This window comes from Coturnix japonica, chromosome 34, assembly GCF_054131305.1.
Source record: "Coturnix japonica strain WE chromosome 34, WE-NBRP24, whole genome shotgun sequence".
Taxonomy (NCBI): Eukaryota; Metazoa; Chordata; class Aves; order Galliformes; family Phasianidae; genus Coturnix; species Coturnix japonica.
The window spans coordinates 2623226-2645373 of NC_140696.1; the positions used below are offsets into that span (position 1 = coordinate 2623226).

The 22148-nt window shown below is 48.2% G+C and overlaps 1 protein-coding gene across 6 annotated transcripts; it reads left to right on the plus strand.

Annotated features, from left to right (window-relative positions):
• The first annotated feature begins 319 nt into the window (after nucleotides 1–319).
• LOC107324317 (uncharacterized) lies at nucleotides 320–21023 on the plus strand. Of its 6 annotated transcripts, XR_014938222.1 has the most exons (10): nucleotides 488–594; nucleotides 8953–9059; nucleotides 10723–10809; nucleotides 11214–11320; nucleotides 13809–14023; nucleotides 14313–14534; nucleotides 16911–16965; nucleotides 18084–18196; nucleotides 18501–18572; nucleotides 19614–19737. XR_014938222.1 is itself a non-coding variant. In XM_085526008.1 (8 exons), exons 5-8 carry the CDS (start codon nucleotides 13944–13946, stop codon nucleotides 18515–18517), a joined length of 432 nt encoding a protein of 143 aa, XP_085382134.1. In that variant the 5' UTR covers nucleotides 320–594; nucleotides 8953–9059; nucleotides 10723–10809; nucleotides 11214–11320; nucleotides 13809–13943; the 3' UTR covers nucleotides 18518–18591. The 6 variants fall into 6 exon arrangements, 2 of the variants coding, with proteins under 2 accessions (XP_085382134.1, XP_085382133.1); XR_014938220.1 differs by lacking the exon at nucleotides 16911–16965 and having other exon boundaries at nucleotides 320–594; XR_014938221.1 differs by lacking the exons at nucleotides 18501–18572; nucleotides 19614–19737 and adding an exon at nucleotides 20102–20319.
• The last annotated feature ends 1125 nt before the right edge of the window (nucleotides 21024–22148 follow it).

A 22148-nucleotide genomic window follows, 5' to 3' on the forward strand; every position in this document is an offset into this window, starting at 1 on the left:
TCTGCATTATTTATTTGTGTACAGTTGCATTACACACTGGACCCTACCATAATAAGTAAATAAGACCAGGGCAGGCTGTGTCCATAGCAGAGCAGGTGCTTGGAGATGGGTCTCATTCTGAACACAGGTGGGCTGCAGGGAGGGGTCTGGGTGAACAGAACCAGTCCTGCTTTCTGGTTGGTTCTCTGCCCCTGTTGTTTACAGCAGGTAATTAACGACCTGTTCACCCTGAAAGTGGAGGGTGAGCTGACTCTAGTGGTTTAATAATTCAGTGCTTTTACAGAACTTTGTGCTTGTGCAAAACACTCAGATGCATGCTGCAGAGCAGCTGGCCTGGCCTGGAAGGCTTTGCAGAGGTTTCTGTGTGAGGCTATTATAGCAGAAATGCTAAGTCATGGCTTGAAGCAGTGATTGAGCACCTGGTGGGAAGGCAGGGCCAGCCCAGGGGAGCTCAGGTGCAAGCAGTGCCATGCACCTGGGTGACCAGAACAGGGTGGAGCCAGAATCCATCCCTTCCCAGACCTCATTTAAGGGTTGGCAGTGGAGGCTAGTATATTTTGCTGGAGATCCCTGAGTACCTCGGGCTTTCTGAAGGTAAGCAGCTTCTTTCTTTTCTTTCTGTGCCCGTGACTGTTTCTGAGTAACTTCTTGCTTGCTGTAGCCTAGGATTCTATTGTTATTGCTGTACTTTCCATCAGGTTACACAGCTATGGTGTGTGCAGCTCTGCTGTTGGTATGTTGCTGTGCGTGCACTTCTGCTCTGGGTGTTTGCAGCAAGACCTGGTCTCAGCATAGCCTCCTGTTGCTGCAGCACTGATAGGCTCTATTTTCCTTCCCTTGGTATGTGCCAAAAGTAGCAATCAGATGGATGCTGCGATGCTGCCTGTGTGACCCATGCAGGACTTTGTGAGGGCTGCCCAACTAAATAATAAAGCATTTCCTTGCTGTTGTGAAAAGCGTTTTGATGCATTTTGATAAAAGGGTCAGGCCATGGCCAGTGGGAGCCAGGGGACATTTATTTAATGCCGCCAACACAAAGGGCACTGAGAGCAACGTCTGCCCACTTCTGAGCTGACATCTCTGCTTCTCTGTTCTTGGGCTCAGGATGTGGGAATTGTGCTGGGGGTGCGTGAGGGTCATTGCCTTGCAGCCGCCCCACCAGGCTTTGTGCCTTCTGTTTGCATCTATTGGAAGGGGAGGGAGACATGTGGCTCATAGGACAGATGGAGCCATAGATTATTTCCATGGATTATTTGGAGCCTCTTGTACTAACTTTACAAATGCTTCGTGTCTGCAGGCTTTTAATAGCTGAATTCCTGGGTAAATGGATATAAAATATGTCCTGTGGGGACTGAAGGCTTTTGGGAATAACTGAGGCAAATACTCCCATCTGAAAACAGGTGGTAATAAGTTTTCTGCAGTTTGCCTCATGGTGATGGTGGGAAATGTACAGAGTTGGGCAGTGTGGGACAGAAGCCTCACAAGGATGAAATCATGAGACCTGTTTGGCCATGGGCACCTGACTATCCCCTGGGAGGGACAGAGGCCACGAGGAGATGATAGCCACGTACCTGAGAAGATGGGAACACACAAGCTATGCATTGCTTTCCTTAGTTGTTGAGTAACAAGGCTGAAAGCAGACACTGCCAGTCTGCAGTTGGGTTGCTCTGACCCAGTCCCTCCAGAGTGCTCATTTCTAGCACTGTGGAGCTCAGCTCATGTGGGAGCTTTGGGGCTGCGATAGAAGCAGCTCAAGCTCCAGGTCTCTCTTGGTGTGAAGCCTCAGGTTTTATTGGACAGCAGGAGCTGAAGTGTTGAAAGATGCATTATGAATGCAAGGTGTAGGGAACAGAAATTATTAAACTCACAGATAGCAACAGAGCGTCCTTTGTGAGCGGTGGAGATGGGAAATTATGCTGAAGCAATGCATTGCAAATCACCCAATGAAAGGCAAAGAAGGGCCTTTTATCCTCCAGGCCCTGAAGTTTTTCCGGTATCTTTGTATGCAGAGGCATTCCTTCAGGGGAGAAAGAGAAGCCAGCAATTTTGTGGCTGATTGGCAGGCTGTCCAGTGCCAATAAAGATATTTGTTTTTTCATAGAAGTGCTCACAGACTGAAATCTCGCTCTTGCATTTTCCATTACAGAGGAAAATGAAACTTGGAATGCTTTCTCCATTAGCGCTGCTTAGCCTCAGAGTAATAGCGGTGCTTGAGCGACTTGAAAGGAGAAACACTCTGCTCCAGCACAGCAACCAGAGCAGACATGCTGCGTGGAGCGTGCTTAAATCACCAGGGAGCTGGGTGCCCCAGAAAATTCCCCTTATGGATATTCTTTTGTGTTCTGGATCACTGAGTTAGGGTGGGGAACCAGCATCAGTCTAGGGGACAGGAGCCTGGGGAAGGGTTGGTGAGCACCAAGCATCCTGAGGTGGCTTTGGTGCCCCACTCCATGAAGAACCTGGATGGTAGCAATGCTGAGATGGATGTAGGCATCCCTGCTGGGTGGTGTAGCCCAGGGATGTGGGGTGAGACCCCTCCTGGTCCTTGTCCCGTTAGGCATCTCTGGGTGCTCCCTGCTCCCAGCAATCTCCATACTATCACCCCACATGCGTAGATCCCCGGCAGAGAGGAGGAACATCTGTTAACACAAATGCCTTCCTAATTTCTCCTTAACTCTCACTCAGCATCTGTGCTGAACAAGCCCTGTTCAGCTTGTACCGCGTTTAATTCTGGAATGGATTCAAAAGTGCTGTGGAGCTGGGAGCAGGGAGGGGAGAGACGTTAAATCTTTAATGGTGTGCCGAGTCAGAATTTCTGCCGGGCTCTGTCCTAATCACACGGGGGAGAATAACCAGAGACAGAATTTCTTAATAACAAACACCTTTGCAGCAGCTCATTAAATCACTGCATTTCTGAGGCACAGCAGGACACTTGTGTGAATAAATAGTGCAATCTCCCAGTCTTGAAGTATTTTCACATCTGAGTTATTTCCCCTGCATATGATCAGCTCTGGCTTGTTTTTTTTCTACTTTTTCTTTTGGCTCCCCATCTCTACCATGAATGATTTTCACTGATGAGCACAATTAACAAATAAGAGACAAAGCTGAGAGGAAAAAAAAAACCCGCATCTCCCACCCAGTTCTTCCTTTAATGTTTTAGAGTTGAACAAATAGCAGAGGAAAATGGAGTGAGGAGAGATTTCTGCTGATGATCTGAAGGCATGGCTTTTTTTCTCCTGTTTACTGTTTTATTGTCTGTCTTTGTAGACAACAAAATGCCAAAAGAAAAAGAGACAGAGGGGGGGGAAAAAGGGTGGCAAAATAAAAGGAGAAAGGGAAGAAAGACCCTCTTCAGGGTGTTTATCCAAGCAGCATATTTGCTCATTTCCTATCCCAGCTCATGCATAACGCCAATGAGATGGAAGGAGCCTGTTTTGCTCGAGAGGTACCAACAAACTGGGAGACATGCCACACAATTGACTGCAGTGAAATAAATCGAGCAAAAGGTTCCCTTCCATCGCACTGGCTCTGCAGGGTTCACGGGGGGGGGGCAGTGATCGCATCCATTGCGCATGTTACTGGAGCTGTGCTAGGGGTACTAAGCCTCTTGCTCTGCAGCAATGAAAACAGGGCAGAACAAGTGTGTGTTTGTGGCCGAGGATGGCCAGGGCTTCAAGGAATTCAGGGCTGTGAGCAGAGTTTAATAGCACCATTGATTTATGGTTATAAATGCTGCATCTAATGTAGGGCAGAGAGTGTTTGAGCAGTTTCTAGAAATTGAAGAGTTTCAGCACTCTGATATCAAAACCAGGCTGGGGGTACCATGGGTGGGGCTTGGGGTTCGTTAAGCATGGACTGGGTACCAGGGGCTGGGCTGGAAATATTATGGTCAGAGCTGAGGGTGTCAGGGAGAAGGATGGCAGTACCATGGATAGCGCTTGGGATACCATGGACAGCGCTGGGGGTTCCTTGGGCAGGGTGAGGGTGCCATGGGCAGGGCTGTAATGTGGGGGCTCTGCTGAGGAACAGAGGGCTCACTGCTGGCCTCCTCCTGACTCCTCACCTCCACTGCCTAGGCCTTCTGGCCACTGCTTTGTTGTACGATTTTAGGGGAGGAGTTTTATGGTATTTTATTTTTAAAAGAATGACCTTTTTTCCCTTCTCCTTTCTGAATGGCTGAGGTGAGGTAATGCATTGGAGATGTGAACTTGAGCAGAGCGATGCCATAAAGCCAGCAATAGTGCTTATTCAGTAGTTCAGCTATCTGAAGAACTCAGATAATGGCATCAGAAAACTTGTGGCCCTGCAGCACTCCATCACACATGCTGACCTGGCTGCCTGCCCTCTACCAACTTGGTTATTTGGGAGCAGGCACCCTGCAGCTGGTGTTCCAGGAGCTGCCCTCGTTTGGGGTAGGCCAAACCCTATAATATGCAGCTCATCATTTGGGGGGCTCTGACCCCCAGCATCAAAAACTGAGAGGTCTATCTCTTCCCACCCCCACTTTCATTTAAGAAGCATCATGCCAGTCCATGCCCCCTTTTATTGCTTGCTTTTTGTCTTGCCTTCCTTTTCATCAAGTGGGAATATCTGCCAATTCACAAGGAGAAATGTTGTCCCATTGATGTGCTACAGGGCTGGGGATGAAGCAACACAGGATCCACCTCTGGTTCACATCCCATGCACTGCATGGGGACCCTGCTGCATGCTGCTTCCTTAATTTATACCTGTCCATGTGACACTTCATATGAAGCATTTTCCAGCATGGTCTAATTACAAGGTAAATAAATGGTCCCTCCCTAATAGTTAATTTGTTAGGTAGCTTTTATTGCCAACAGGAGAGAGATGACACAGAAGGATATTACATACAGCGTTGCTGGTAATTATTTTTATTACTTCACACTAGTTTTATTGTGGTAGTAGGGGGAGTTTTGAGTTGTCACTTTCTGCTTGGTGTAGTTAATGTTCTCTGAGGCGGCCTGGCATGGCTGAGCAGGATCAGGTCCACAGGACTGTGATGAGCATCTCCATGAGAGCTTTGAAATGGGAAGCACCTGTTGAATATTCCCCTGCTGCTGGACCGGGGTTTTTCCTTTTTCTATAAAACCTTGGTGAAGAAGCTGACATTTACAGGATTTTGGAGGAAAGGGGTATGTTATGTATGTATGTGCTGGAGTTGTATATGTGAGTGCTGATGGACAACAGCCTCAGTCAGGTAGGGCAAGAACCCAGCTCTTTCCTCAAGCATATGACAGGCTTTTGCTTTTGGATTTATTCCGCTTCCTTCCATTGAACAGAAATAACTATTTTAACAGCAGACTACTTGTGTAAGCAAAGAATTCTTCCGTGCTCTGAAGAATATCAAGGTGTATAAATGTCTTTGTGAAAGATGATGAATTCCTGTAGTCTGCTCTAGTGAATTTTGCTTCTGTAAATCTCTTCTCTTTGCTTGTGCTAATTGGTCATAGCATTAATTAATCTGATTTCATTATATTCTCTTTAATTTGTCAAGATACCATTTCTTTATTGGGCAAAGAAACACTTTAGAGGATTGTCACAATTGGAATAATCCCCCCCTTCTTTAAAGTTACTAAGAGAAGTCATTATCAATTAAGCTAATTTGCATACGAATTAGTGTAATCGCTTTAGTTTAGCCAAATTTGTGAGAATTTACATAGCAAATTGACCTTCCACATTTTCACTTAAACATATAATGTGCAAGAGAGAATCGTGTTGGCATTGATAATGAAATGGAGATTATTTTGCATGGTTCTCTTACTAAAAGAGGCCTAATTAGACCAAGTAATTTTTTATTTCATCCGTAATTGCAAAACAAATAAGCTCTTTGGCAGTTTCTTCCCTTTCCCTTTGCCTATGTCACATGGAGGGGGAGCGCTAATAGGAAAGTCGTGTTCTCCTCATTAAGCCACATTTGATGTCTGCCTGCTCTTCCGTCAGAGATCCCTTAGTTTCTTCCAGGTATTCTTCTGCCTGAGCTGTTCAGGTTGCCTGGAACACCTATTAGTAGGCAGCTCCTCCAGTATGATCTGCTGTAGTAACAGACAAAAGAGGGGGAAAAAGAGAAATAGTGCTGCATGTATAAAGCAGCACAGCCATGAGAACAGGCAGAATCTCCCTCTTAGGTGAGGGAGTTCCAGTAGGAAGAATTTTAAGCCATGGAATGCAACTGTGGGGAGTGCCAGAAGTGCCTCCCCTGGGGTACCTGGACTGCCACCGAGCCCATAACCAGGTGCTGAGGGATTTTTGCTGGGTGTGGAGGCATACAGGGAGCAGAGTCCTGTGGCTGACACCAGGATGGCTAAGCTGCTCCTCCAGGTATGGAGGCAAAGCAGAAATGGCATTTCTGAATGTGCCTGGTGCAAGCCCACTGAGCTGTGACTCAGTGTGACACGGGAACACTGTTAGAGTTAAGGAAATGTTAATGTGTGCAGGTGCAGAGGGAGACTATGAGCTACAAGGAGACCCTGCTGGTGCTTGGGGGTCTGGGCAGTGCCTTGTCTCAGTGCTCCCTGTCCCACCTCCAGTAGCCTCTGCTACACCCCAGAAAAGGTATTTGCTTTCCCTCCATACCTGTCCCCACCTCACCCACATGCAGAGGGCAGCACCAGGTGGAAAATCATCCTCTCGGGTTGTTAACTGAGCTGAGTGCTTCCCCCCACCACCATATATTTTTGGCCTTGAGTGTTTTTAACGGCAGCCTTCATGGTTTGATGGAGGATTTTACACTAATGCAAGGCATTACCTAGTTAATTTGGCCAGAATAGAGTGTAATTTTGCACGGTCAAAGTCATTGCTACTTGAGCTAAAAGTTCCATTACAGTGCACTGCCCACCTAGCTATTTCAGAGCACGCAGAGATAAGTAGCATTTTATTAATGGGTGTCCTCGGGAGCTTATTTAAAGGATGGCTCCTTGTCTGCATTGGAGATGAATATGGGAAGGAGCCAAGACAGTGTGGGATGCTGGCAGCTGCCATGGATGTGCCACCCATCTCAGCATGGTAATGCTTTGTCCGGCTCCTAGAGCACTGTGCCTGCGGGCTGCTCTGGATGTCTGGTCCCAGGCAGGGATCTGGTTGCATGAGGATATTATTATGTCAAGCATTGTGTAAATACAGAACAAAAAGTTGGCTCCTTCACCTATAAATAATACATGATCCTCTTTGATCACTTGTGTTGGCTGAGAGTTCCCCAGCCTCTCCTGAAGTTGGGAGTTCGAATGAGCAGTGCTATGGTGCTCACTGCCCTTCCCCTACAGGAGCCCTGAAAAAGTGAGATGAGCAGAATGCATGGCTGGTCATGCCAACCTGCAATCCTGCCTTGTCACCATTGTCTTGGGATGCTTTGAAACCCCCTTCTGGTACAGATGGTCTGTGGTAGGTGATGGAGCAGCCCAATGGCCATCACAGCCTCCACACTGTAGAGTGTTGCTGCAAGGCTGTTGCTTTTCTCTCTTTTTGACTCTGTTGCCCCTACTAAACCCAGTGGCAAATGTCTGCCTGCTCTCTCCTCCTGCCACCCCTGCACCTCCTTGTGGCTACTGCTCATGAGCAAAATCCCTTCTGTGTGGTGGTTGTTTTTGAAATTCTTCTCTATTCTCTCCTGCCATCCAGCTGCAAAGCGACATGCGCACCAAAAGCAAACCAACCTTGCACAAATTATCCCAATTCCTACCTTGCAAGCAGAGACAGCTGTGACGGATTCCAGCAAAACACCTTGCGTCTGGTCTACAAAGCCCGAGCTAATCTGCACATCCAACCAAAGCGGGTCCTTCCTCATCACATGCTTGTGCTGCCAGAGCAGGGGACGTGGATAATACTTTGGAGCCACTACAAACGCTTTGGAGAAGACTGTGCCATGGTAGCAAACAGCTGGTGTAGCTAATCCATTTTCCAAGCACATTTGCAAGATACATAATTAAGAGTTCTGTTGAGGAGCGAAGCAAAGCAGACCATTAGATTTGTTTATAACATTACGGGTAGTGTAATACTCACACAGGATCTCCCTTTCCTGCAAAAGACATTAAGGTGATCCTTAGGAAATGTCCCTGGGATTTTCTGATGATGCCAATGTGACATTAAATTTCTATAAGTATTTCCAATTCCATTTGCCGTGTAATTAAGCACCATGAAGGATCCTGTGGACTTTTTGGACACTTTAACTGCTGAATCAATCCAGATGATATTCCTTTAAGTTATCTCTTCTGATTCCTGTTTTCTCTCAGCTGCAAACTGGGATGGTTTGAGGAAGAGGATGGGCAAGTAGCTTCAGCCTCATTGTGGCAGAACGAGTGTGCTGATGAGCTACATATGTTTCACCTGCCATTAACTTGCTGCTTGATGACAAGCAACTGTCTGTTCCAAAGCAAACAGACATTGTCCAGGCTGAAATCAGCCTGGTTGTGGCCCATGTCCAAAGCAATGTTTGTGTTTATACATCTATGAGTTTAGGGCAGCAGTTGCAATGTGGCACTGTGGATTGGGCCTGCAAAGGGAAGCTGCATGAGGGAAGAGCAAGTGTGTCATGAAACACCCATTTCTGCTTTACAAACATCTTCCTGTAGTCTCTACTTTGTCTGTAAGACCCACCTAGCACCTCTCAATGGTGTCTATTGGGAATCCTCTCATGGCAGGGGAAGAGGGTTGGTCTGAGTGGGGAAGAAGTCCTTGATCCCAATGGGAGAGTTGGATTAGATGACCCTTAAGGCCCGTTCCAACTCAAATGATTCTATGGTTCTGTGAAATGAGAGGTGCTTGTGTCTCTGTGCCCTGGGGTGCAGCATAGAAGTGAAGCCACAGTGATGCATCCCAGCATTTTCCCTACTGGAGAAGGGTATGCAGACCTTGCTGCTGCTCTGTAGCATGTGCTCAAGCTCCCAACCACTCTGAGCCTTGCTCTACACCTACTTTGACTCTTTGTGCTTTCACACACAGGTTCCTGTGTTTCTCCCCGTGTTTCCATCCTGTCGAACGCTCAGAGCCTGCCCTGCTCGCATTTCAGAAGCGAAGGACTTTCCTAATTACAGTGCGAACAATCCGAGGTGGGCTCCTGTCTGTCTAACTGTCAGGGAGAATAAGTCAGCAGTGAGTCAGAAGCAGAGATGTGGAAATGATGCAGGAGAAAGGGAATAGTCTGTGCTGGGCTTAATCACAGGGGCCAGGCACTTTACATTTCTTCCAACAAAACTCTGTTTGCTGCGGGTGCCTGAGGCTAGCTGAGGCGGGCAGCATAGCCGGGGCTCATCAGGCTCACTTGCCTTCTGGGCACTGTCTTTCACTTGGCTGGGCATTGGCATCTCTGCACCCATCTCATTGCACTCACTCCTTGCTCTGCATGTGCTCCTGGAGCAGCTGAGTTGCACCATGCAGCCTCCCCTTGGAAGCTGTTTGCTTTGTCATCATTATTGTTATTTTACTATTCTTTATTATTATCAGCACTAATACGAGCCCATTGCCTATAGAAAGGGATTTTTCCTTTTCTTCTGGAGGGATCCAGGAATCCTCCACTTACCTATGTCGTATTTATTACGCCTGGTTAAAGATCATTAAAGCCTTTGTTAGCAGAGCTGACTGACAAGGAGAGTGGATTAATATTAGAACACCCTGTCAAAAGTGGTGAAAAGGCTGGATTGATTTTATGGGAAGTTTAGTCAGAGTTGTGTGTAAAGCCCTTGGGGGGTTACACTGCAGTGAATCAATCTCCTATATTAGCAACTCCCTCTGGGAATAGTCGACTTCAGTGTTTATTACAGCCGAGGCTGCATATAATAGGGATGGCAGCCACTCGCCTCCCTCTCTCCTTTCTCATAATTTGCTGCTTGCAATTGCAGCCACACAGAGGAGCACCTGAGATAAACAAAGGTGCTGGGCTCTGTGTAGCAGCAGAGCAGTGGGGGGGGAGGATGAGATGAATGCCCACCACCAGCCCTGTCCTGCTGTACCAACCCTGTGCTCTGCCTGAGGACCTGCTGAGAGCTCCTTTGTGGTGGCAGGTTTTCATCCCAGTGCCCCAGTAACAAAAAGAATCCACACAGGACAATACCATCGAGAGCTTCTGCAAGCATCAATTAACAGAATCTCGCACCATGTGGCTGAGGAGGGTTTTGGTAACCCTGAAATAGAGGCAAATGGTTGAAGGAGATGTGAGCCAGGTGCTGGTGCACTTGTTGGCCTAATTGTGTTCAGTCACCTGGGTGTAAAGCAGCACTGGAGCAGCAAGGATGCTGTGGGCTGGGGGGGGGCTGTGCACCCCAATGCATGGCTCATGGCACTGCAGGGCTGGCATTCCCACAGCTGATGGCTCCCAGCCTTTGCCACAACAGCTCAGTGGAAACCATCAGAACTTCTTGGAGAGACCAATGCAGCAGAAGCAGCTCCTGCAGTCTACGGGCCCATTGGTGGTTCCTCCAGCTGCGCATGCATCCTTTTGTGCCATGCCCAATAAGCTGGATAATTTTCAGTCCTCTTCTTCCACTGTCACTTACTTCACTTTTTATCTGCACAACAGCAATTCCTTTCTGCTCCCCCCCATCCTCTTCTCTCACTAATGCTCTTCACTTTCAAATGCTAATAATCTGCAGCACTAAAAGGCTTAGAAGTGGTTCTAGATTGTTTGATCTTTGGCCTGTGATCTACTTTCATCTTCCAGCTTTCAAATGTTACTTTGGATTTACTTTAACCTATTAACACGCTTGGTATTCACAGGCACACACTTTTGGTGTGTTTTGCATCAGATCCGCCCAAATTCAAACGAGCAGGGAAAGTTTCTCTTCTGGACACCAACTTTTCACAGTGAGTATTTGCTCACAGTCACAGTGGGGGTTTTCCTCTCCTGTTTCCATGTTCCCTGGGGATGCAGACCTGAGGATGGGGATGTGGTGGCCTTACAGTGGGTGTGCTGTGTGGGGTTGCCCTCCTCCTTTACAGTGACATCTCTGGAGAGAATGGCTTTGAAAGTGCTGCTTTGTTCAGCAGCTCCTTGGGACTGTCTGGTCTTCAGTCAGCATTGGATGTCTGAGCAGAGACATCAGAGCCTTCCCGAAGCTGTTATAACTTAATCTGGCAGCCCAGCCTGCTCTGGCACCTCTTGCCAAGAGAGGAAGCCAGAGCACTAGATGATTTTCAGACATTAGTGACTCCCATAAATCAGAAAGCAGAAGTTATCGAGTGCTCTGCTAATGGACGTTTCCTTCCAGAGCATCCCCTCTTGGGCTTTGTGGGGGCACCAGAGGCTGCTCTCAGTGGAGGAAGCCAAGGGAGTTGTGCCAAGGCTGGGAAACGTGCTGAGGAAGGAGGCTGCAAGGTGAGAAACAGCCCCCCTAACTGCTGGGGCTGCTGCTGCTCTCTGTGGGTACCCAGACCCCTCCATCATCCCCATACAGATAGCTGCTCTTTGGGAGATGTGTAAATCCCATGCCATCAAAGGGAGGACATCATCTGAAGCCAACTTGCAAACAACTTGAAGTGCAGAGGGGAGATTTCAGCCAAATTGAGCTCTGGGCAGGGTTTAAACCATGTGGAAGGAGGTGAGGCATTGGTGCTGAGGTGGCACTATGTGCTGTGCTGCCTGGCTCTTAGAGCTGATGTGGGAAGGGGCAGAGCCCTGAGCCCTTTGCTTTCGGTGCTGATTCCCAACCAAAGCAATGCACTCCTCGAGGAGCAGCAAACTGTTTAATATTTAAACCCGAACAGCCCAGGCAAAGCTGCTTTTCTTTTTTATTTATTCTTTTAATTAAATGCCAATTAGAAAGGAAGAGAGAGAGAGGGGGGAAAAAAAGGCATTAAACACTTAAATACACACTACGCCCAGGTTGCTCAAAGTTGTTACGGGCTAATTAGCTACTTAAGTGATCATTTGAAATTCCATATCAAACAATTCATAATCTGCCCCAAAACTGGAGGCTCAGTGAGCAGCGATCTGCAGTACCTGCCCTACAGCTGCTACCTGTGGGCTGTGAGCTTTGTGCAGGTGGGACTGGGCAGGAAGCATTGTTTTCTGCCCAGAGCTGCTACCAGAAGCAAGGTCATTGTCAGGAGCTCTGTTGGTGCTTTTTCACATGTCTGTGCTTGAAGGTTGCAGTTTCCTTGCTGCATGGCCCTTCTCATGCTCCTGGCTTCAACAGTGCTGTTACATGCTGCCCACTCTGCTCCCTCCATGACCTGAAGGTGTTCAAGACTGTGTAGATGTGACGCTGAGGGATGTGGGTTGATGGGGATGAGTGGATGACTTGGTGATCTTAGAGGTCTTTTCCAGCCTCAATGATTCTAGGACCCAATATGGTGCCATCCATCTCATGTCACTTACATGAGGCCTGGGGGAAGCATGATAGTGAAATTCTCCATTCACCAAGAAAGGGTTCAGCCCTTATCAAGGCTGGCAAATCTTCCTCTGCGTTTCCTTCCATAGGAAGTGCTGCCCCATTGATTAAACCACATGCATGTGTGTATGCGTCCAACTCAACCCTGCATATCTGCCCCCAGCACTGCTCTGTGAGCTCAGGGTTATGAGGGCAGATTGGGGAGCCCCATGCGTAACCCGTAACACCACCACACCTAACGAACAATGCATTAATTAGAAGCAGCGTTTCAGCCTCCACAGTAATCAATTCCAGCAGTGCCCGCTCTGCTTGCACATCCGACAGCCTCTTCCACTCCCTTCTGCAAGATTTATTAATTATCAATGCTGGCTCCGGCGTGGCATGCAGAGGAGAGCAGGAGCGAGGAGGTGGTATCGGCGGCGGAGATCTGAGAGATGTCTGAAGGGGATTGGCATGTGCAGGAGACAGCCTGCCTCCTGGGGACTCGCCCAGTGATCTTTTTTTCCTCCCTTCCTCCTGCTTTTCTTTTAATTAGTGGAGTTGGTGCTACGGTCTTCTTGGACAGCAGAGAGGAGGGTGCTTGGCAGCAGGCAGGAGCTGGTGGGTGCGTGCAGCATCCCCTGCTCCCTGTATCTCATCCCCTTACCCAGGGCAATGCCTCCTGCTAGGGGCAGGCCCAAACCCTTGGCCCCAGGTGGTGGCTCTGTGTAGACCCTCCCCACCCATCCATAAACTGCAGCCCTGCCAACCAGTAAGCTCCAGTCTTTCCATCTATGGGTGAAGCCTGGTGATTTTCAAGCCTACCAGTGGATGACCTTGTGATTGCATTGATCTCTCCCACTGATGCTGGGACAGCCAGGTTTCCAAGCCTTCCAGTGGTGGTTGGAGGAGGTGGATTGGTGTGGGAGGGGGAGGGCTGGGATCAGTTCTGCCCTTCAGGCTCACAGCCCATACTCTACCTCAAGCTTTTAAAATGCTATTAGAGAAGAAATACAAAACCAGTTATTTTTATGCCCTCCCCCCCATCCTTCCTTCATCCCCCCACCCCTCCTGCGCTCTCTTGCCTGCTGTGAGCAGAAGGCACTGCGGGCTGCTCCCATTGTGCTCCCCTGGGCTGGCACAGCACACAGTGCCAGCACTGGCAGCCATGGGCACGGTGTTGTATCAGCATCTGCATGTGCGCTAATAAGGAAACATCATTTCAAACTTCAGCCCTCATTTGCTGGCTACAAAACAGCAAAACAAAGTGAGTGAGAGAGAGTGAAGGGGGAGTATGTTCTAAATGTGCCTGGGAGGATTCAAAGACACTTTAAAGTGGGGATGTGGTCTGGGGAAGAGTCTATTTTCAATGCAGATTTGTTTTTGTTTGAATTAGTTGATGCTTATTTTAAGCTCCTGTGGCATGTTGTCATCTCCGGATTGCTTGTTTTCCTGTGCCAAAGTCAACCTTAATTTTTTTTCCCTCCTTTCAAGAGGAACCCACGATTTTCCCTCTGTTGCACAGTGCATCAGATGGGCAGGACAGACCCAGCTTCTCTAAGCAGTGCTGACAAGATTACCTACTGATTGCCGGAGTAAAATGTTGCATTTCAACTAAAGCTGGGGCAGATGGCAGAGGAAAGCGCTGGAAACTTGTCACTAATTTCTAGTGAAGGACAAACCTCTTGGGGATTGCGGGTTCACTCTGGGTAAGCTGGGGAAGTTTGACTGTGCTGTTAATGCTCATCCCATGTGTTTGCATTGGGGAACGGCCCTACTCCCTGCACCCCAAATTATGCCTCGAGATGGGGGGATGGAGATGTCTGGGCCCCCTGCAGCCCGCATTGGCAGCCCACCTCCAGCAGGTTTGCCTTCTGCAAGGGGTAAATGCTGCCTTCACATCTGCCTAGAAGGGGTCAGTGGGTTTAAGCATAGTATGGACAACCCCCAGGGATACCCTGTGCAGAGTGGAAACGCTTCTCTTTTATCTTGTATCAGGAGACTTGGAATGGGAACCCTAGTGAAAGAGCGGCAACAGGTATTGCTTATCCCTGAGGGACTCAGTGCCTTCCCAGAGAAGAACAAACATGATGGGAGGAGAGCTGCAAGCACAGGTCTGGATGTGATGCTGCAAGGAGAACACAAGCAAAGTGTGAAGTTCCCAAAGTCGATGGGTGTGAGGTGTGTGGCACCAGCCCTGCTCAGCAGAGGTGGACCCAGGTGAGCAATCTGCCTCTATGGGGAGCTGCAGCAGGGCTGACACCACTCACGCTGCTGGTTGGAGTTTAGGAATAACACCTCGTCCCCTCTCCAGGAGCTGGTGGCAGTGTGGCACTGACTTGGGCTGTGCACACGTGGGCTGAAATCAGACAGCCGACAGAACCCAGTCCAAAAGATCAGATATTAGCTAATGAGCTAATTAGTTTCTTATCAGCAGCTAATGGCCAGGAACTTCACCGGCATCTGTTGCCATTGCTGGCGGGTGGGGCAGATGCTGAGGACGTTGGACCAGAGCAGAGCTACCAACACAGCATCCTAGAGCTGCCCCATGCTGTGGGTCCCTCTGCTTTTGTTTTTGTGCTCTGTGCTGGTGCCTTTGAAGACGGGCACGCCATCAATTATTTAGAGCAATAAATAAAGCTCATGACCTTTCCTTGAGCTTGCCCCGAGACACTCCTGCTCCTACAATGGGGCTGCTCACTTGTGTCGTTACTCGGGCTGAGTCGTTTCTCATCGTGCTTTCATCCTGCCCTGTTTTCTCTGCATTAATCACCACAGAAAATGTTCAGGGTGCACGAGAAGCCACCATGGTGTGCCAAACCCATGCATCCCAGGCTCTGCTCAGCCCCCAGGACCCTCCCGGCCACCAGAGAGATGCCTCTTGGTCTCTGGCTGCTGTCACTCCCTTAGATTTCAGCTCAATCATTTCTGAAATGTGGAGCTGTAGCTAAAACGCCTTTGCAGTTTAACAGGATTTTTCACAGCCTACACAGCAGAGGCTAGAGTTGCTCATCACCTGCTGTTGTAATCTGCACCGTTAAGCCTCCAGCTCTATACAGAAAGCTTAACTTTGCTTTGCTTATTTGCCTTCTCTATTCCCTCGCATCCGGCAGCCATATTTCAGGGAGGAAAAGTTAATCTTTTTTTCCCCTGACTCCAGACAAAGGCATTTCAAATGAGATACAAATTGCTGATGAAATTTTTGGCTTTGAGCCCCATCTGGGAAAGGCCCACTTAAAAGAGCCCCTGCTAAAGGGAAGAAAGCCATTTTCTGCAACTCTGACTGCGTGCTGCCAGGAATCACAGAGTGGTTTGAGTTGGAAGGGACACTCAAAGGCTGCCCAGTGCCACTCCGTGCAGTGCACAGGGACACCCACAGCTCCAGCAGTGCCCAGAGCCCCGTCCAGCCTGACCTTGGCTGTGTGCAGGGACGGGGCACCACCGCCTCTATGGGCAACCTGTGCCAGTGCCCTACCAGGGACTGAGATGCTCTCCCTGCAGGCAATGTGTCCCTATTCTGTCCCTGCAAAGCCCAGTGCACAGAGCATCCCCCCAGCTGTGTTCAGGGTGGGCTGTGCAGGACGTTCCTGTCCTTACAGCTTATTATGAACACCATCCTCAAAGACAAATGTACAACTGAGAGCAGAGGTACGCTCTCTGGCGAAACTGAAAAGTTATAGATGTTAGCTTTGTGGCCCTATGAAAGAGCTTTCTTATGGAACCTGAAATGACCAAGATTAGATTGAATTAATATGTACAGGGCTTTTTTTTTTCTTTCTTTTTTCTTTTTTTTTAACAAAGATTTCTAGCAGAAGCATTTCATAAAAATGCAAATCTCAGCTGAGATTTATAATTAGTAGAGATATGTGTGGAGCTCACAAATTATCAGCAAAGCCAAGCTCTCCACGGATAATTGCATGGGGCTGTGCTCAGCATCTGATGGCATCCTCTGAACCCTGCTGCCAGCTCAGGGGCAGTGAAGGGTGCCCTGGGCACAGGCACGGCGTGTGGGAGTTCTGCAAAAGCAGGATGCAAGGGGATATCACGGAGCTGGGAAAAGGAAGAGGAAGAGGAGGAGGCAGATGAAGATCTCGTGATGCAGTTGTCCTGATGCTCCTCCTCCCTCTGGGTTTTGGGAGTGGAAGCCTGATGTGCTGGGTGAGTTGAGAGGAGCAGAGATGCGATGCTCTGGGACAATCCATCCCTCTGACATGACCTATTGTTTTTTCCAGCTTCTTGTGATTTCCTGACACCATGTGGAAAACTACAAAAGAAAAGTTGTTAACAACTGCTGTGAAGTTTTTGGGGAAGGGCAGTAAGCCTCTGTGGCAGCACAGCTTTTCATAGGATCATAGAACTGTGGAATCATAGCATGGCTCAGGTTGGAGGGGACCTCAAAGCCCACCCAGTGCCACCCCCGGCCATGGTCAGGGCTGCCCCCACCAGCTCAGGCTGCCCAGGGCCCCATCCCACCTGGCCTTGAGTGCCTGCAGGGATGGGGCACCCACAGCTCTATGGGCAGATGTACCAGCACCTCACTGCCCTCTGAGGAAAAGATTGCTTCCTCACATCTAACCCACATCTCTCCTTTTTCAGGTTAAAGCCATTCCCCCTTGTCCTTTTCTTCAGGCAGCACTGGGCACGTCCAACTGTGAGCTTTCATTTCTCTTCCATTCTGTCTCTGCCATTTCTTCTGGAGGCCAGAAGGAGACCCTGGTGGAATATTAACTCCGTGGTCGCTGAGTGATTATTTATTGCAATCATTGCTTACGGGTCCTTTGACTCGTCTCTGTTAATTAGACTGCAGGGTGTAATAAACGTGATGGAAAGCACCCAGGCAGGTCTGGGGATGCTGCAGCGTGCGGAGCTGCCGCTGTGCTGGGTGCAGCCTCACGGCCAGTCAAGCCTTGACCTCATCCATCCAGCAAAGGGCAGGAGAAGCTTACAAGTCTGAAACTGTGTTAAAAGAGAGAGTTGGTGCTGAGCAGCGTGGCCCTGCTGGAAATGAGTTCATGCTTGAAGAGTGCCTTCTTTGTGTTCTCCCAGTGCCTGGCCTCGGGGTGCTGAAGCTTGGCACCCAGATGCTCACCATGGCTCTGTCTGAATGGTTACCTGTGCCCAGGTCACCCATTTCAGCACAGCAGGGGTTTGGCCCTATGGGGCAAATGGTGGCATGCACATGCTAAGGACATGGAGGGGTGAGAGGCAGCAGACACACAGAGCTGCCCCTGCCCTGTATGAGGAGATAGTAGAAAAGGAAAGAGAAATGAGCTCATTAAAATGGCACTGGAACCCCCAGCGGGGACTCCTGCCGAAGCAGACTGTGTGTAGTGCGTTATGACAAGAGCTGAGAGCAGCTCAGCTCCGACAGTTATTTAAAATTTAAACCCACAAATTAAACAGGTTCTTTTATATAATGATAGAGTCCATGTCCCGGGTCCCTGAGCACCTCTCACTCACAGACAGCAGAAATACCACTCTCCATGAGCAGCCTATGGGTTCTAGCATCCCCACTGCTCACACATGTCCCTGCTTGTGGCCGGGTGCTGCTTGCCCTTGGGTTGGCTATGGATGAACCCCCCTCCATTCCCCCTCAAGCCTCAGTGATGCCACGCAGAGCTCAGGTCAGCCGCAGTCTCAGCTGACTCCTGCTTTGAGTTTTAACTTCAGTTTTTAAATTATCACTCAAAGCAAAGTCGTGGTGAGAGGAGAAGAAGTCCTGACATTTGTGTCACAAAAGGAAACCTTTTTTCCCTTTCTTCTTTAAAGGCTGGCTTTTCTCCTGCCGCTACCTGTTGCTCTGAATGGATTCGGTGAAAGGAAGCTTTGGGATGGAAACACTGCAATTCTAAGCCCTGCAAGAAGAGCAGACAACGTCACAGGTGAGAGATGTTCGTGTCTTACAAAACAGCCAAAAAAATTAGGCATCGTTAAGAGCAGCAAGCTTCATTCTCTGCAATTATAATGCAAAGCAGTCTGCACAGCACAGCTGTCCCTCCACACAGCAGGGCAAAGCAGTGCTCTGAAGTCACGGTGGGGACAGGAGGAATTTTCCTACTGATACTTATCCTGAAGAATTAGTGTTTTAATTTAATAAGTAGGCTGATGGAATATGTCTTTGTCCCTAAAAGTGTGCGGTTTTACCCCAAAAAGGCAAACACAGAGGGATGTTTGCTTTATCCACAGCGTTCCAGCTCAAGTAGCCCCTGGACTGTATGGAAACACATGCCAGTCTCTCATTCCATCCTTGCTATCGTGGTAAGAACTCCTTCCCATAAGCTCCTGGCAAGGGGCTCAATAACCATGGGTTCAACACAGGGAGCTTTGTGCTTGTTGAACAATGCCACACAACTTAGGGCAAAAGGGAGAGGGACAGAAAGAGGGGTGAAAAAGCTGTTTTATTTCAGTGCAAAACTGTCCACTTTAAATACCCTTTTTATTACATTATCTGCATAGTAATACTAATAATAGATCTTGTTGGCAGTTCTAATGAGGCCGGAGAATATAAAGTTTCCAATAAAGTTAATTGTTGCCTTTAATATTCTCACACATTTATAGATGGTAAATCTGTTAATGAAAAAAAACACACATTTTTCTTTCATTATACATTCAGGACCGGTCCATTCTTTGATGGGCCAAAACCACGTGCTTGGCTGGGCCAGTTACTGGACAACAGAAGGGAAATCAGCCCAGAGATTTATATATAAGCCATCCATTAGGGAAGAGCTTGAAAAGTGTTTCAAAACACCTTTAGAAGGTTCTTTCTAGGGGTGAAATTAAAGATCTTTAGTTTATCTGAAGAGGAGCTTCCTCCACCAGGAGAAAAACCTCTTGGCATGCAGCTTGCCTGGGCTTGGATCTATGCAGGAGTCGAACATCTGTATGTTGTCAGTGCTGTGCTCTGCTCCTCTTCCTATTCCTTCTTCCTCTTTTTTTCTCCTTCCTCTTCTTTGTCTTCTTCTTTCTCTTCTTCTTCCTCTTCCTCTCCTTCTCCTTCCTTTTCTTCTTCCTCTCCTTCCTCTTCTTTGTCTTTTTCTTCTTCTTTCTCTTTCTCTTCCTCTTCCTCTTCTTCCCCTTCTCCTTCCTTTTCTTCTTCCTCTCCTTCCTCTTTTTCTCTTCTTCCTTTTCTTCTTCCTCTTCTACTTCCCTTTTTCTTCCTCTGTTTTTCTCTTCTTCCTCTTCATTTCCTCCTCCCTTTTCTTCTACCTCTCCTTCCTCTTCTTCCTCTCTCTTTTCCTCTCCTTTTCCATCTTTGTTTTCTTCCTATTCTTCTTCCTTCTTCTTCTCTCCCATCCCCAGGATGCTGCCAACCTGCTGCTCCAGCACTGGGTAATTTATAGGCGATGATGCCATTGGCTGTGCCTTCGTTCATAACAGGTGGTTGGATAATTAAGTGTGCTTTATGCGTACAACACTGTTTTGCTCAATGTAATTGCAGATTCCTTATAAATAATTCACATGGAATTATTATACTGAGGACATCGCTTGCCTCCTCATAATTTGCTTAACTGAAATAGGCTCTTTCATCACTAGCAGTGATTTGCTTTAAGACCATGTACACAGCATCCTTTACAGGCCGACTTCGGTGGAGATTACTGTAAATTTAATTAAGTTATGCAAATTGTTTGTCCATTCTGTGGTGAAAGGGCATAAGGCCACTGGACTGAGCAGCCCAAGGGCAGCGAATGGGAGCAGTGAACCTGGCACCTTTGGAAGAAAATAGGTGATTATTAATAATAAAATAATAACAGCAACCTACTTACAAGTGGTGCCTTTCCTCCCTGCAGTGATACCTGTGCTTTTTGCTAAAAGGACTGCTCTGAAAGTAATGCCTCCTGTTTTATGATGTTGGCCTGTGACATCAGAGGCGGATGGTGGTGGCACAGCAGTAGAGATGGAACCTTCCCACCAATATCCCGTTCCATGTTGTTGCTGTGTGACAGATGGCAGCAGAGGGGCAGTCTGACACAGCGGTGTCTGACGTGGAAGTGCAGAGGAAGCAAAGGTATGGAACTGAATTCCTCCATGCAGAAAAAATGTCACTTATTGGAGCATGGTGAACATAGGAAATGAAATGGCTGCACAGGGAGGTGGTGGAGTTGCTGTTCCTGGCAGTGTTCAAGAGGCATCTGGATGAGGAGCTATGAGAGATGGTTTAGTGGCTTGTGGTAGCAACAGTAATGGGAGGACAGTTGGACTGAATGACCTTGTAGGTCTTTTCCAACCTTGTGATTCTATGACTCTATGATTTCTGGGACCAAACAATGGTTGAGAGAACAGCACAGAGACAAGTGCAGAAGAGAAAGTGATGCTACAGCAGGTGATAATTCAGGTAAGAGCACCTCTCCCCACCCCAGGAGTTCTCTGGCCATTAGGATTTCTGAGTTCAAACCAACACTCAATAAACTGCCACATATTTATAACATTGAGGATGTGCTTTTGCCCCACATCAGCCCCTCTGCTCCCCCCAACCCCATGTTCACAGCATCACCTGAATGAATGATCTTCCCCAACCCCCCTGGGCCCATAGTAGGGTTGTCCCCATCTAATACAGGAGGAGGTTCAGACCAAGCAATGTCTCCAAGGTCACACAGTGTGTCAATGACAGAGATGGATTTAAAACCCAGGAGGTGACTTTAGAAAAAAAAGAAAGGAAAAAAAAAAAAAAAAAGGGCTTATCTTTATTTTTATTGCATTTAAAAAATAAAACACCCTTATTAAATATCATAATGCTCATAGTAGATTTTAGACTTGAACTGCATCCAGAGATGCTAAATGATAAATATAGCTATTATCAGAATAAGCACTCAGTGAAATTGATAGCTAGCATTTGTTTAATGAGTGTGTATATATACACAGGGAGAGGCATGCATGTGCGTGGAGGGGGAGAGATCTCCATGTGCGTTCAGAAGGGAAGATTCCGATGTAACAGTGCACTGTCAGCTCATGGCAGTGCTTTCCTGCAGCTCAGACACCCCTGCAGAGAAAGTGTTAAGTTCTGTCATGCTAAAGGTCGCAGGAAGACCCAATAAATGCCCAGTTTAACAATGGGGAGAAATATTTTTATCGGTAACCTTTCGAGAAGGGAGTTTAATTGCATGCTAACAGTCATTCACCGAGGGCTGCTAGGAACTGCAGGGGAAGGCAAATGACAACAGTTTGAAGGGTCGTTAAAGTTGGACTTTGCTTTGCTGAGTTCCATGCAGAGTGGTCCCAGTGCTGCAGGAGAGGCTGGGGCTGGTGGCAGCCAGGAGCCCCAGGTGGCACTGCTATGTGTCAGGTGTGGATGGAAAGCTTTGGAGAGGAACCTGCTTGATTTGGGGACGGCACAGCTAATGCACACAGAGCACCACAACCAGGGTGCACAGAGTGGAAACAATCTCATTTACATCACACCTGGTTGGTGTCCTCTGGTTATTTAGGGGTTGAAAGCAGAGCACCTGGTGGAGGAGGCAGCTGTGGTGTGTTATGGGGGCAGGCTATAAGATGGTGCTGCCCAGAGCTGATCACTTTCAGTAAGAAACATAGAGGAGTGTGAACACCTTCCTTTACCTTCCTTCAGGACTCAGCCAGGCTCCAGGGTGGTGTGTAAGGCTCCATTCTCTGCTTCCTCGTCAGCCCTCACCAACAGCAGCAGAGCTGGGTTGGTTCTGGGACTTGCTTGGAAGGCTGCCCATGGTAAGCACAGCATTTTATCTCTTATCAACCTGGTGTGTGTGTGTGGCAGTCACTACAACTTGTTCTTAGTGCCCCTCCTGCTGCTTGTGGAAGTGGAAATGTAGAGTATGTGGCTGTGGTCCCTATCCCGGAGTGTCCCCTGTCCTGCTGCAGGTA